This window comes from Ctenopharyngodon idella, chromosome 7, assembly GCF_019924925.1.
Source record: "Ctenopharyngodon idella isolate HZGC_01 chromosome 7, HZGC01, whole genome shotgun sequence".
NCBI lineage: Eukaryota > Metazoa > Chordata > Actinopteri > Cypriniformes > Xenocyprididae > Ctenopharyngodon > Ctenopharyngodon idella.
The window spans coordinates 2,338,145-2,349,240 of NC_067226.1; the positions used below are offsets into that span (position 1 = coordinate 2,338,145).

The 11,096-nt window shown below is 37.1% G+C and overlaps 1 protein-coding gene across 3 annotated transcripts; it reads right to left on the minus strand.

The window, feature by feature from the left end:
* Window positions 1–2,435: 2,435 nt before the first annotated feature.
* Window positions 2,436–6,804, minus strand: cmtr2 (cap methyltransferase 2). 3 transcript variants are annotated; one of them, XM_051900405.1, is made up of 3 exons: window positions 6,526–6,804; window positions 5,236–5,254; window positions 2,436–5,101 (listed from the first exon to the last, which is right to left on the minus strand). In XM_051900405.1, exon 3 carries the CDS (start codon window positions 5,059–5,061, stop codon window positions 2,824–2,826), a length of 2,238 nt encoding a protein of 745 aa, XP_051756365.1. In that variant the 5' UTR covers window positions 5,062–5,101; window positions 5,236–5,254; window positions 6,526–6,804; the 3' UTR covers window positions 2,436–2,823. The 3 variants fall into 3 exon arrangements, with proteins under 3 accessions (XP_051756365.1, XP_051756364.1, XP_051756363.1); XM_051900404.1 differs by lacking the exon at window positions 5,236–5,254 and having other exon boundaries at window positions 6,522–6,803; XM_051900403.1 differs by lacking the exon at window positions 5,236–5,254 and having other exon boundaries at window positions 6,526–6,801.
* Window positions 6,805–11,096: the final 4,292 nt, after the last annotated feature.

Consider the following 11,096-nt stretch of genomic DNA (forward strand, 5'->3'; position numbering starts at 1 on the left):
ACTCTTAAAAATTAATGTTCTCAATAAAGCAATGAACACTGTAACAATATGACCCTGCAGTTAAATTATTTCTACTTACGTACTGTACTGTATTTGTAAGCACCAGTCTTCTTTGTATGTATCAGGTCATTTACTTCTTCCAATTTTGTCCCATTGTGGTCATTTTTTTCTTGCTGGCTTATTTGGGCCAATATATATATATATATATATATATTTTTTTTTTTTTTACCTTCCAACATTTTCACCGGCACCCCCAATTACTATTTTTTAATGTCATTTTTTTAAGTTTAGCAATTGCTAGAAATATCTACAGTATATTTTTCATCAAATGTTTTCTTTACAATTTCTTTTGTTAATTTGTTTCTTTAAAAAATAATATATGCAATAGAAGAAAATGCAAGGCAAAATAAGGAAATTGAGTTGCATTATTATAACAGCTATAATGTTATTACAGTTACTACAGCTATAATGTAACTTAATTAATTCCTAAACACACTTTTGTTTGAAAACAATGCTGTTCAATGCAAAAGATTAAAGACTAGTTTACAGTTTCAGCATAGTGTTAATGAATACAATTACACACAAGTGCCAAATGTATATGATGTACTCAACCATACACTCATGGGCTAAGCCAAAAATGGTAAAATATTTAGCGGTCTTTTAACCATTTTAATTACAAATTACTGGTCAGGAAATTAGCAAGAATTGCATAAATACTGTGAATGAAGTAACTTAGCATGGAATAGCCTTCCCCTTTGATTTCTTTAAACATTCAAGCCGTTCAGGTAAACTTACAGACAGCTTTTTACAGGAAGAAAAGTCAGTGTTGTTCCACTCAATGTTGGTGCCTTCAAACAGTTCATGAGCAGTTGAAAAATGTCTCCCAGTTAGTTTAAGTTCAATGTGAGACCAAATATTCACTATAAAGTTCAAATCTGGACTCTGACTCGGCCAAAACATTAGCCTGATGGGCTTGTTCTCAAGCCACTTCTTGGTTGTCTTTGCAGTTTGGGCAGGAGGATTGTCTTGTTGGAAAATAATATCTGATCATTCCTCTTTAGATAACAGCTTTTCAACTGTGGGAAGCAAGCCATTCTGCAGTCACCTCTTCCTCCATGTTTCACTGTGGTAGAGATGCATTTATTATTATACTTCTCAGCAGATTTTCAAAGACACCGCTCTGGAGCATCACCATACATCTTGTGTTTCATTGTGATTTATCACTCCAGACAACTTCCCATATTCCTCCAAAAAACTTAATTCTGTCTTTGATGCATTTCTGAGACAGCAATGGCTTTTTAAGTAGTGCATTTGCTTAAATTTTGCAAAATTCCTGACCAATAATTTGTGGTTAAGAAAATGAATAGTGTTTAGCCATTCTGGGCTTGGCCTTTTTTTCCTTTTGCCCAGGAGTGTATATACGTGACACAATATGTGCATACAGTGCCATTTGACCTTACATTTTGATAACAGTTTCTGGCCTGGTTCCACAGACAGGGCTTGGATTAAGCCAGGATTAGACTTTAGTTCAATTAGGACATTTAAGTAGCTTTTATAAACATGGCTTAGAAAAAAACATTACTGGCGCTGACATATTTTAAGAAAACTTTCAGTTAAAACTAGGCCTGTCGCAATAATCAATATATCGACTTATAGCGCAATATATGTACATGACCTCAATAATTTTTGGTGACACAATATATAGCCCATTATGTTTACATGATGATGAATGTCACCAACATTTTGCCAATCATGCTGTCATCTGCAGTTCCTACACAGAGCAGTCATCGACAGGTGAAAAAAGGCGTTATTTGAGGCGTTTTAGTGTTTTCCTGACAACTACAGACAGTTTGGAAGAACATGTGTGAATGCTCTCAATTTCAAAGCGGCAATCCACTGTTCCGGTGCAAATATAAATGTCTTTGTTCATACGGACATCTGACTGCTAAGTAGGGTTTCTGTTTCCAGCAATAGTGCACCCTTACTTTACTGAGAAAAGAAGGTCAGGGAAAAATCTGTAAATGGAAAATCTCCATAGTGCCTTTTACTTGTTACTTTGCACTTTTTTATGAAATATTTACCATTTATTCAAGTTTTTTATTTAGGACATTACATTTTTTGATCCTTCATTTCCATGATCTAAAGAAGTAAATGGCTGTTGTCATTTGAAAGTGTGTAGGCCTACTTGCATTATTATGCTGTTATATTATGATTATATATTCAGTGGTATAAAATGGTCTTAAAATGACAATAATATTGTTTATCGCAATTATTTCTGGAACAATATATCACACAACAAAAAGTAGTCATCGTGACGGGCCTAGTTGAAACAGCTCAATAATGCATTTTAGTCTAGGCTTAAGCCTTGTCTGTGAAACTGGGGGTCTGTTTGTTGCTCAACAACTAGATAATTTCATAAAAACACTCCATATATGTCCATTAAAGAAATGTTTTAATAAATCAGCCAGGACAGAGAAATTGATCAAGGCAACTCATATAATTTCAACCATTTAAAAAAAAAATAGGCAATGAAACATAAATATTAAAATAAACACGTTGAAATATGCTGTTATATAAATATATCCAAGAAAAATTCTTAGTCATATGCAGCACATTAGAGTTTAAAGAAAGATTTTCCCCACTATAAATATACAAAACAATATATTCTGTGCTCCAATATACCCAATATATCCTAAATGTGCACTGTGGCACTGGTACAAACTGAAGCTATGGCTTCAATTGAAGTAAACTGAGGCATGATTATACTCAAAAATAGTCTAACCGAAAAGTTCTCCCAGAGGATATAGCCACATAGGGCTAGCATTATGTGCTGTATTCAACCTGCATGAGCACATGCAGCTGCTGTCGGATGACAGCAGTATTGAAGGAAGACAGGAAACGAGGCAATTCCCCTCTGAGAAGTTCCTCTAAAGGTACAAACTGCAGAACCTGCCTCCCCAGCTCAAGTTTAACTTTCTTCATGTTCTTCATCACGTCCCGGAGAAAGTCCAGCAGCTGGGGTAGGGCTGAAGGTGGAGAGAAACCCATACACACAAGAGCAGCATGAGGCCAACCAGACAAGCAACGGAATGTGATGTAACGAAAGCACAGGTGGAGTGTAAAAACTAGGCCAGAGGTGAAGCGGGTTAAGGCTGAACATAAGGGAATCACAAGGGCTGACCCAAGACGCTGGTTCTGCAGAGCATAAAGCACAGCATTCAGAAGCTCAAGTTGATAGTCTGGTTGCCCGTCGTGTAACGTGGAATCCTGTACCTCACAACAGGAGGGTCCTTGCAGAAACTCTGGCTGGAATTTAACACCTACAAGTGTGCCATCACACCAAGACTGGCTTCTCAGCACTAAACAAGATGTCACATCAGGATGGCTGCAAATCTCAGATAAGATGCTTACAGGGGAGTCAGTCCTGCAGGAGTTGCATATTGGCACAGCTCTGTCTGAATGATTCACCGCCTTGACCCTCAGGTTCTCTTCCAGAGCTTCATTCAGGAAGTCTAGCATTTCTTGATCACAGAAGGTGGAACTGCAGACTTTGGGCAGGGCAGCTCCCTCAAGGGCAAACCAGGTTCCCAAATTGCACTCATCCAATGGGCCACTAAGTACAATCTCACATCCTTCTGTTCCCGCAAGATGCTTCTCTATTAATGCCCCATAATTTCCTTGAGCAAGGCGCTGCTTCCATCCCTGAAGTTCCATCTCTTTGCGCTGATTGAAAGAGCCCATTTGCTTCCTCTCACAGTGTTTTACCCATCTGGCCACACCACCACGGCAAACCCAGCTTTTCCGAGGAAGGTAGTGAACGTTGAAACGTTTTGTATAAAACTCTGCTGCATATTCCCTGAGCTGCTCCAATCGCCTGCGCTGTTCTACGCTCATGTCTACAGAAAGCTTGAGGTTCTCCTGGATTGTGTTAACTTGCAATGCATGGAAAAAAGTACATATCTCTTCATGCTGACTTAGAAATGAGTCTGGAATGCAGCGGCGGGGAAAGAGCGCAACTGTGGATGACAAGTCTGGCCCGTAATTACGGATTAACTTTGAGAGCAATGGTCGAATTTGTTCTTTGGCCTGATAGTCCAAGCACACTATATACAGTTCTGAATTTCCAGACTTGCTTGTGCCTGGCTTGAAGACGTTTACGGAACGGAAGCAGCATGCAAGGAGATACAGAAGACAGACAGATGAGTGTTCAAATAGTGTGAACATCTTCAGAACAAATGAGCCTCCGGTTCCTAACAGCAGCAGCGCACAAACAACTTCGCAATATTGTAGCGGAGCAACTAATCTCTCCTGCTCTCCTGGGTCTCCCTGACAGTCAAAGCTTCCATCTGCTGTAACCAAATCAACACAGCGCATGTTGCTCACAAATCTGGGCAGTTCCAGCAAATGCTTCTGAAGCATTATGTCGCCTGTGTTGTCAGATCCAAAGAACCACCAAGGCAGAGTGTGTGAGATAAGTCTGTCATCTGTAATAGTGCAACCACGCCCGTTGGCTTCGTAGTATGGATTTAGTGTGTTCGCAATCCAGCTCCAGTCGCAGTGCAGGCCACTCGTCTTAAGGAAGTGATTCAGAGCTGATATGAAGGCACCAGGGGCTTCACACAAATGTATGGAGTTCAATTCGCCACTCTTCAAGGCATTGTCAGGAAGAAGTTTAAAAGTGCCAAGGATCTCATAGAACTTGGCCCAAGCCTGCGTGCACAGCTCTGCGTTGGTTGTGGAGCGAAGGTGGGCTGTTACGGTGCCTGCTCGGTTGGTGAAACAAGTATGCTGGTGCCATACTGACAGGTCTTTATCGCTGAGTTGATTCTTCACTTCATTTAGTGATCGTTTCAGAGCCTGCAAACGTGGGTGACTTGCATGAGGATCACAGAGCACCACACTTGGGTCAGGCAATTTCCATTCTCCTCCAGCAGGGGGAACATAACCTCTGACCTTGTTGAAGAGATGGTGAACCTCCGCACATATCTCCTCGTCACAAGTTTCAAAGGCATTTGATTTTTCTGGTGCCGTTCTTTTTCTCACTCCCCGGCCCCGGTTCATCTTTCAAACCTATGTTCGGTGACATCAATCACTCACAAAACTGGAAAAGACAAAAACAATTAATCAAGATTTTTCTACATTAGCAGTATAATATGGCAGAAAATGAATACTTTAAAGGGATAGCTCAATCAAAAATGTCATCATTTATTTACTCATCTTCATGTTGTTTCAAACCTGTTTGATTGTCTTTCTTCTGTGGTACACAAAAAAAGAACATATTTTGAAAAATCTTTGAAGTCAATGGTAAAATAGTTTGGTTACAATTACATGGACAAAAAAAAAAAAAAAAAACACTGAAACATTTCTTTTATGTTCCACAGAAGAAAAAAAAAACTGTACACGGTTGGAATGACATGAGTAAAATGACAGAATTTTTATTTTTGGGTTAAATATCCCTTTAATTGTAACACTAGTAGGTATTAAACTTCTGAAATGTTTCTAGTGAGTTCCTACTAGCAATCCTAAGCCTTATACAACAGTGAGACTCACAATTGCTATTCTGCATGCATGCTCACATTTATTTATTTATAAAGTGCACGTGTCAATGCAAACCCCACAGGCAAAGGGTCAAACAACATATCTCTAGAATATGCTCCTTCAAAATTACTTGAGATTCACTGAATAATTATGTTGTTTTACCATGTTATATCTAGAATAACGTTTTATTACAGTCCTTTATTAAATTGATATTTGGGTACTTTTTTAGGGTTTATACTGAATTATCTGAAAATGTAAAGTTAGGTCCTGTGACTGGTCAACCATTCTTATAAGTTTGTCACCGTTTTAAAACATCCTTCTGCCTTCACTGGTTCATTTTAATGATCCTGCATTGTGACAAATGTATTTTAACATTAGTAAAAAATTGCACATATATCGCATACTCTTTTTTTAAGGTGGAGTATATCCTGTCTCACAACTTCCCAAAAGTATTGAATGTCAACTACCCATTTATTTCCAGTGATGCAATTTCCTTGCATTAAGAAAAGCTTATGATTTGCTCTGTGTTTTTATAGACCACCAAACATATGTCCATGACACATTAGGGAAAAAACTGCCTAAAACCCCCGTGTTTTCATATATTTCTAAGGATCGTGGATTGTATCTCACTGTCTGGCTAGCTAGCAAACAAGCTAACGAGGCTACAGTATCTTAGAAATGTAAATAAAAGCTTCGTTCAAAAATTATAGTTTAATCATAGTGGGTTACCATGTTACTTTATTAACCGCTGCTTAATATCAACCGAATCTCTAACAGAGCTGACAGATGAACGCAATCACTGATATGGGACTGTTGTTGTGGCTAGTTTAGGGAAGATTGGCAGGAAAATCCGATGTGTCGATTACGGCCTGCTAAATTGAACTGGAAACGAAATTGATACTATGATTTTGCTTTTTTTCATTAACGTTTACCAGAATTCGATGTCAAGAAACTAACAGAATGAGAGATCTGCTTGTGCTTACCGACCTCAGTACGGTTTCTCGCTTCCTCGTGCATGGCTCAGTATTATGCAGTGTAACACTCGCTTACAAGCTCGGTTGTGACAGGAGGGGGAGTGACTCTTAGCAAGAGACACTTTGTATTTCAATTAATTGTTAAGGCTAAATTGAGATGTTGAAATTGAATTGTTATTGTTTTGCTTGCCTGTTCTGATATGTTCTTACATTTATACTCTCTCTCTCTCTCTCTCTCTCTCTCTGTACAGCGACTATAGTGAGAAATGACATAACTAACATTGACTGTTCTCATCTAGCTGTCGCTGTCTAATAAGCTGGCTACTGATCTGCTCTATTACTGCATTTCACACACACACACACACACACACACACACACACACACACACACACACACACACACACACACACACACACACACACACACACACACATTGGGTTTTAAGTTTTATGGGGACTTTCCATAGATATACTGATTTTAATACTATACAAACCTTATATTCTATCCCCAAACCCTAAACACAACCCTCAGAAAACGTTCTGCATTTTTACATTTTCAAAAAACATAATTCAGTATGTTTTTAAGCTGTTTTCCTCATGGGGACCAAAAAATGGTGCCACAAGGTCAAACAATTCCGGTATTACTATCCTTGTGGTGATATTTTGTCCATACAATGTCGGGAATACCTGAATTACACACACACACACACACTGAAAGCAAAATGCATTATATTCATTCAGCCACAATCTTATCAAGACAACAAAGGTACTAATAAGACATCCATTATGTAGGGATGTGTCTTCAGTTTATTATATGCCTGGTCGAGTTTACAGTGACATACTATCTTTTAAATAATCCTACCAGTTAATTTCAGTTCTGTTTTAACCATAATGACAATTGCAGAAGTCTATCTCAAGCCTTACATTGCATTATATGAAGCAAAATCTGGGTAGTCAGAAAGTTGTGCACTATTTACATACAGTTTCTTTAATCTTTTTTATGCCTTTTTTGTGCCCTGTGTATTATTGAATGCTTTGATAATATTGTAATCTGTATAATGTGATGCTTTATTGACTATATTGCACACAATATCTTATATCTTTATATATTTAGTCATTTTGATATAATCATCATATGCATTATGTGCTTTTGTATATATTAATGTTCAAAAGTTTGGGGTCAGTAATATTTTTTTTTTTAAAGACATTAATGCTTTTATTCAGCAAGGGCACATTACATTGATTAAAAGTGACAGGAAAGACATTTATAATGTTACAAAAGCTTACTTTTTTTCCAAATAAATGTTGTTCTTTCAAACTTTCTATTCATTAAATGATCCCAGAAAAATGCATCACAGTTTATACAAAAATATTGAGCAGCACAACTTACTGACAATAATAAGAAATGTTTCTTGAGCACCAAATCAGACTGATTTCTGAAGGATCATGTGACACTGAAGACTGGAGTAATGGTGATGAAAATTCAGCTTTGCCAACACATGAATAAATTATATTTAAAAATCAGTTATGGAAATCAGAAAACAGTTGTAATAAATTGTAATAATATTTAACAATATTACTGTTTTTACTGGATAAATGCCTTGACAGTGAGCATAAGAGACTTCTTTCAAAAACATAAAAAAACCCTTTTGAACAGTGGGTTATTATTTATATAGATATGTTTGTATATAGATATAAGCATATAGCTTTAGTACATATATGACATAATTTACATTATTTGCTATTGCTTCAAATAGTGTGTGTATCTGTGTGTTTTATACCACAAACTTTCTCACACATAAAAACAGACTGCACTATTCATTGAGCAAGATCCACTGTCCAATTCTTTGATTTATAAAACAGCATGTCTTACAACAAATTGTGTTTTAACAGACAAAATGTATTGAATTCAAATCATGTCACCCATGGAAAATGGGGGAAGAAATATTGCCACTAAGCAATAGGAATGTGTGTGAGCAGAGATAAGAGCGATGCAGAGAAATTTCCCCTGGCTCAGCATATTAGAAGTATGTGGCCGTATAACTGCCTGTGCAAGTGTGAATTTAAGGCACAGTAATCTGTCAGGGTCAGATCATTACTATGGAGATGACAAGCATGCTTGCATGAATAGAGCGGTTTATTGCCATGGTGACAGGCAGATTTTGACCCCATTGCTCTTGTACAGTAAATGCCCAAGAAACAGAAAAGGGTCAAGGGAGAACTTCAGACCTATGTTTAAGGTTACAGTGGGAAAGAGAATGAAAAGAAAGGGCACCAAAACACTATATAGACTTATAGAAATGTATACATTTATTGTTCTCATGTCAACTAATTCTGAGACATCATTGTCAAATGAGCAACATTTAGATGACCAGAATAGAGCTGAGCTGATGTGTGGGTGCTGTCATGCATAAATGTACATGTGTGCTCAAGTGTATTCATCAACGTAAGGGCGCTTGTGCTTGCATGTGCGTTCAGCTGTCTCATATGGATGCGCATTCATGCGTATGAGAGTTGCGTTAAAGTGAGCACACTTATGTTGAAATGAGTGGATTAGAATGCAGAATGCTAAGAGATTGATAAAACTTGACAAGGGTAACGAGAGAGTATGATTTGGTTTCTTAATTGTAACATCTTATTGCTGTAATCGGAAGATTGCTGCCTTTGAGCTAGAGGGTTAACATCACTGTAATATATACCGAAATTCACTCTGGATTAAAGTGCCTTGTAAATGACTGCTTAGTGCTTACTTACTTTTAGGGGTCTATATATACCTTGTTCACTTTAACACATTGAGTCTCGGAGGGATTGTTAATGTGATGATCCGTGTTTTGTTCTAGTATGTGTTCAGATTGGTACCCTGCATGAAGGTCTGTGCCACTGCCAGAAAGATAATGGGGAGCACACTGACAAAAGCTCTTTGCTGTAAATCGCAGCACTTCCTAATGCCAGAGCCTGAGAGCTGTCTCCTGATGGTTTTGAATGAACTGACCTGAAATGTTAATTTTACTAAATGTTTTATTAGCATCTTGTTATTTTTTTGTTTTTTAATCTTTTGCTCCTGTTGAGAGATTTAAAACCAATCAGCAAAAAAGAAGAAGAAGAAGAAGAAAAAATCCCTCCCTCCAAAAAACCCTGCAAAATATGTAGTGTATATTTTTGGCTATTTTATGTGTATTAATTCTAAATAGAAACTACTTTTTGAAGGTTCTGGGAATTGTATATCACTATAGTTACATATCTTTAAGGGAAATATAGGGATTTTTTATGACGCTTCTGTCAGACTCTTCAGAACAAACTTGGTGTTTGTGAGTATTAGTATATTTTCTCACCGTCCTCATGTGTTTGACAGGTAATTGATTTAGACATGTTTTTGCAGTCTCTGATCATTTGGCTTTCCAGCTTAATAGCTCAATGCAGATGTTCTAACAACATGACAAATTGGACATCTCTGAACTTCTGTTAATCACATAGCTGAATGGATAAGGAAATAGTTGCTCATCAGTGTGGAAATGATTGGTAAAGAAAGGTAAGTGCTTACACCGAAGCTTTGATCATACATACTGGCTGCAGGCTGAGCTTTCATTAAATGGTTAAAATACAGTTTGTGTATTTTCATGTCCAGAATTTCAAAACCATAACACCATATCACACTTATCTACATGATATGAAACAACAGCTCCCCCAAGTGGACTTTTCATTTTACAGTGTTTTGTATTTTAAACATAGTAGCTTTACCATCAGCTTTATCATATAGCATTTGCACTTTATCAATTTGTAGTACTCAACTGAGAAAAAAAAAAAAAAAGTTCAAATATTTTAAATGTTAAAAATGTAAAGGGACTGAAATTGTCCCTTTTCTGGTAACTTTTAGCATTTCCAAAAAGAAAAATGTAGGCTACTTTTATTCTGTTTGTTTACCTATTCTTGACAATATGTCACATTTGCGGGTTTTTTTTTTAACGGAATGTTGGAATCTTTACCGAAAACGAGTCTAACATTACTCCGGAACAGCAGAAGGTTTAGGCTATACTTTATATTGTAATTATCCTCTATTTAGGCTGCATGTAAGCTATTTTAATTTGAAATGCATGCCATCTCATTCATTTTTTCTATAGTTTTACATTCTGTCATTTGCTACATTCGTTTTCATTAGAGACTCTTCCTTCATTTCAAAGAAAAGTGATTAGCATTTCAAATAACAGGGATAAAATAATGAAGTCTCAACATTATGGGAGAGCAATTTACTTAATCAAGTTACTTGGTCATTTAATTGTCGGTTGTATAGCCTAAACATTTCACGACAGGCTAACTTTTCAGTTCGCTGACGCTTTACTTGACAACCCATTTGAAGGTTCCTGTCCAGAGCAGTTTCCATGTAAATTATCGCTGTTGTAGTTTGAAAGTTATGACCCAAAAGTTGATAATGGCCAACTTTCCTGAGTTTTCCCAGACAGTCCCACAACGGACAATACAGCGGTCGATAAAATTCCCGCCCCTTTTATAATTTCATTGGTCAGTTAGAGCAAAGCGCTGTCCTAATTGGCCGTTTCATCTGTTACTCAAATCAACTCTTCAGGCTCA